The following is a 4,487-nucleotide window of genomic DNA, read 5'->3' on the forward strand; positions in this document are numbered from 1 at the left end:
GCCCAAGTATTCTGTTACCGTCTGGCGTAAGGGACGCTGCTCGAGTGTAGCTACTTGAACAAAACTTTTAAAAACTCTGTTAAACCGTTCTACTTGACCGTTTGCTTGGGGGTAGTATACGGACGAATGCCGCAAGCGGATGCCGCGATCCTGCAGAAAAGCTTGGAACTCTCGAGATGAAAACTGTGGCCCATTATCGCAAACGATTTCTTCTGGGTAACCTTCACGTGCGAACACTGACACCAAGAAGCTTGTGACTGTGCGTGTTGTGGCTTGGTTGCAAAAATATACCTCGGGCCACTTAGAAAAGTAGTCGACCAGCGTGATTGCATATCGGCAATCGTGTGGCGCTCTCTCAAATGGGCCAACAATGTCCATTCCCAGCTTTAGCCACGGTTCCTTTGGTAAGGGGACCGGGTTCAATGGTGCAGCCCTAACCTTCGAGCTTTTGTCCGCTGCCTGACATATACTACATGTTTGGATAGCTAGCTCGACTTGCCTGTCCATGGCTGGCCACCAAAATTTTTCTCGCAGACGTGCTTTCGTTCGTACAATTCCAGGGTGGGCCTCATGAGCAGCGGTAATTATCCGCGGTGTAAGTGATGCGGGGACCACAAGGCGTTCGCCACGCAAAATCAAATTGTCCACCACTGAAAGCTCATCGCGAAGGTTGAAGAAAGGTTGAAGCTCACCCGGCAAGGATTTGTGCGTAGGCCACGACGATTCAATGTAAGCCTTGATTTGTTGCAGTGTGCCGTCTTCCGACTGGGCCTGTTCAAACTCTTCCCTGGTAATGCAAGAAGATACAAAGGCAACTGATACAGTTTCATCTGGTAAAGTCTCTTCTTCCTGAGGAGATGACGCAGGGAGACGAGAAAGCGCATCTGCTACTCGATTTTGCGAACCCTTCCGGTACTTTACTGTATAGTTGTACTGCAGTAGGCGCTCCGCCCACCGTGCTATTCGCAAAGGACGCCTTCCTGGCCCTTGGGTAGAAAGCAATGCGACCAAGGCTTGGTGGTCAGTAAGCAATGTGAAATTGCGTCCCCACAAGTAGACATGCCACTTCTCGCACGCCCAAACACACGCATGTGCTTCACGTTCTCCTACTGAATATCTCCTCTCTGCGGATGAAAGTGCTCGAGAAGCAAAGGCGACTGTGTGCAGTTCCTCTCCATCCACCTGTTGGAGAACCGCTCCAAGCCCACAGTCAGAAGCGTCAGTGGAAACTACAACGGGAAGGGTTGCATCGAACATCCGCAGGACTGTGCTGGACGCAAGTGCCTCTTTGACCTTTCGAAAACTGGAGTCTACCTCGCCAGACCAAACAAATGGTTGCCCTTTTCGAAGAAGAGCACGCATCGGTTCAACCATCTCGGCAAAGTTGGGAACGAACCTAGAGTAGTATTCGACCAGTCCAAGGAACAATCGAAGGCTGGCTGCATCGGTGGGTGCCGGGGTATCCTTGATGGAAGCAACCTTTTCCTCCAGTGGAACAATACCACTTGCTGTGATCCTGTGACCCAAAAATGAAAGTTCCTGCGTATCGAAGATACATTTCCTGTTCAACTTGAGTCCTGCCTCGTTAATGCGTCTAAGTACTGATGCAAGGTTATCTATGTGCTCCTGCTGGCCCCGCCCGAAGACTATATAATATCATCTATATAGAAAAGCACGCCCTTACATCCCTGCAGGACCTTGGACATCATGCTCTGAAATGCATAGGGCGCGGAAGCCAGCCCGAAACACACTCTTAAAACGAAAGAGGCCTTCGTGAGTAAGAAATGCGGTCAAATCGCGACTCGCAGGGTGAAGCATGACCTGGTGGTAAGCTGATGCGAGGTCTAGCTTAGAAAAATTTGTTGCCCCCACTAGACCATGCAATAGCTCTTCTGTATGAGAAAGGGGGAAGCTGTCTGCTACGACAGCTTTGTTTGCTTGTCTAAGGTCTACACAGAGGCGAATACCTCCCTCTTTCTTTTTAACGACCACAATGGGTGACACCCATTCAGATGCCTCCACCCTCTCTATCACGTCCATATTTTCCAATCGACGGAGCTCTTCCGAGACCAATGGTCGCAGTGAGAGCGGAAGGCGCCGAAGTTTTGATTGGAATGGCTGCACTGTGGATCGCGTTTTGACGTGGTGCACAAAACCTTTTGCGAGGCCAAGGCCTAGATCGAAAAGAGATCCAAACTCTTCAACTAATTCCTTTGGGAGGTTAATTTCCTGCACGGCTTTTGTCGGCTCAGAGCGCTGTTCCCTTCAAGAATTAGACGTTAGCGTCGTTTCAAGGCATTGAAGAGATGAACCATCAATCTGTAGCCCGAGCGCCTTGATGGCATCGATACCCAAGAGTGAGGTGCCTTGTTCTACAACATAGAAAAGAAGACTTGTTGTGTCATCTCTTCAGTGCCTTGAAACGACGCTAACGTCTAATTCTCGAAGGGAACAGCGCTCTGAGCCGACAAAAGCCGTGCAGGAAATTGACCTCCCAAAGGAATTAGTTGAAGAGTTTGGATCTCTTTTCGTTTGGATCTCTTTTCGGACTCGTTGTGTCAGCTTTGTACGTAACGTCAGCGAAGAAACAGCCACGAACCGGAATTGGCTGTTTTGAATAGTCTAGTAACCGAACTGTTGGGGCAAAAAGTACGTGGTCTCCAAAATGCTGCTTGAAAAGGTCCTTTGTAACAATGGAAACAGATGACCCAGAATCTACAAGGAAAGTTATGTCCGTGCGGCCAATCGAAACTGTGACGTGAACTGCGTAGCGAGCGGCCGTCGTCACAGCCAGAATGCTCAAAACTTCCTCGCTAGAAGAATTTTGGCTGTCTACCTCACGAACCAGAGCGGAGCCTCGTTTCTCGCAAACAGAGCGGAAGTGACCCATAACACCGCAATGGTGACAACGCTTGCTTTTGGCTGGACAGCGAAATGATGCCGCACTGTGCTGAGATGAACCGCAGCGATAACAACGCGATTGGCGGCTGTGTGACTGCTTCGAGCTCTCGTCGGAATATGGTGTGCGCGTAGGCGTATTTCCACGAGTATTTATACGTCCAACAACTTCAGAAGGAAATTCTTGCAGATCATTGTACGCCTGCTCAAACTGCCTTGCCAGGAGTACCGCTCTAGCGAACGAGAGAGACGATCCTTCAAGAAGAAAACGTTCGCGCAAGCTCCGAGACGAAATACCCGCAACGAACTGGTCACGCAGCGAATCTTCCTCAACAGGAAACGAGCATGTAGCAGAAAGCTCCCGCAATGCAGTGCTGTGCTCATTCACTGATTCACCAACTTGTTGGACACGCCTACTAAAACGATGCCGTTCGGCAACAACACTGCTTGTTGCCGAAAAATGAGCATGCAGAGCGGCCACTGCGACATCATACGATGATACTTCAGGCCTTGCATCGCCTGAGCCCGATGCTTTATCAGTAGCAATTTGCTCACCGAGCTTGGCGTTGTCCAAAGATGGGAGGGTGTAAAATATGCGCGGACCTTCTACCCCGAGACTGTGAAGAAGTAGTGCCTTGCGACGATCCGGTGTGCAGTCGGAGGCACCCGAAGCAAGCAGATAGTTCTCGAAGATGCGGAACCATTGCGGCCACGCAACAGCAGGTTGGCCAGGCGCGCGCAGGAACGGGGGCGGTGGCGCGAGTCCCGAAACACTCATGGCGCCGAAGAGCAAGCGGCGAAAGTCACGCCCCCCGAAATCGGCCAATCCTCGTCGCCAATGTTGTAGCGGCGTGTGCCGCAGATGTACACGGACTGCCAAGCAACCAAGAAAATCCCCTTTATTTCAACATGCAGTCACTTATATACACAGAGCGACACTGGTGCCTCTGGCGGCCGGTGATCACAAACTCGAACCGAAACCAAATATACAACACTCTCACTCCTCCCCTCCTGGCTTCCTTCTTTTGGAGCTACTGCTAACAGGGCGGGATGAGAAGTACTGGTGTAGGCAGAGCATGGCGCTGTCGTTGGGCGGCGGGGGGCCCTACTTTCCCCTTCCCGCTCACTTCCACGGACAGCTTCTCACCTCGACGGACGGAAGCCGTGATTCGATCCTACATCCTTGGGCACAATGGTCGAGTACCGTAACCACTGCACCACTGCGGCGGTTTGAATGACACTTGGGTGAGCGAAAATACCCTGCCATGAATAAACCATAGTTGTCAGTGCACGCTTGTTCTGTGTGCGTGGTTCCTGCTTTCTTGTGTGTCTTTGTACAGCGTAGCGCGAAAATTCCTGAAATATAACCAGGCTATTACCCCCCCGCTTCATAAAAAAAAAAGAGCACTGGTCGCGATATTCGGAGGTCGTGGGTTCGGTTCTCACCATCGGCACGTTGTTTTTCCCTCTACTTTGTGTTTAATTATTTTTCCCCTAAACAGATTACATTACTAGTTTATGTGATTACAAAAAAAAAACAAAACAAAAAACAAAGTACAATCCCCAATGCTTTCCTTGGCCTCGCCGAC

General features: G+C 50.5%; 1 protein-coding gene across 1 annotated transcript; it reads right to left on the minus strand.

Moving 5' to 3' along the window:
• Positions 1–2,265: 2,265 nt before the first annotated feature.
• Positions 2,266–3,884, minus strand: LOC146184604 (uncharacterized). Its single transcript, XM_084608820.1, has 2 exons — positions 2,551–3,884; positions 2,266–2,405 (listed from the first exon to the last, which is right to left on the minus strand). Exons 1-2 carry the CDS (start codon positions 3,674–3,676, stop codon positions 2,266–2,268), a joined length of 1,266 nt encoding a protein of 421 aa, XP_084464946.1. The 5' UTR covers positions 3,677–3,884.
• Positions 3,885–4,487: the final 603 nt, after the last annotated feature.

The sequence above is a fragment of the Amblyomma maculatum genome, chromosome 7, assembly GCF_055883805.1.
Source record: "Amblyomma maculatum isolate TAMU_Amacu chromosome 7, ASM5588380v1, whole genome shotgun sequence".
In the NCBI taxonomy this organism is placed as follows: Eukaryota; Metazoa; Arthropoda; class Arachnida; order Ixodida; family Ixodidae; genus Amblyomma; species Amblyomma maculatum.

Bases quoted from the DNA above. Each gene is read 5' to 3' on its own strand.
- LOC146184604 (XM_084608820.1), bottom strand. From the start codon at position 3,676: ATGAGTGTTTCGGGACTCGCGCCACCGCCCCCGTTCCTGCGCGCGCCT. The intron at 2,406-2,550 runs GTCCGAAAAGAG...GGCACTGAAGAG, and splicing joins GTACAAAGCTGACACAACGA to ATGACACAACAAGTCTTCTT.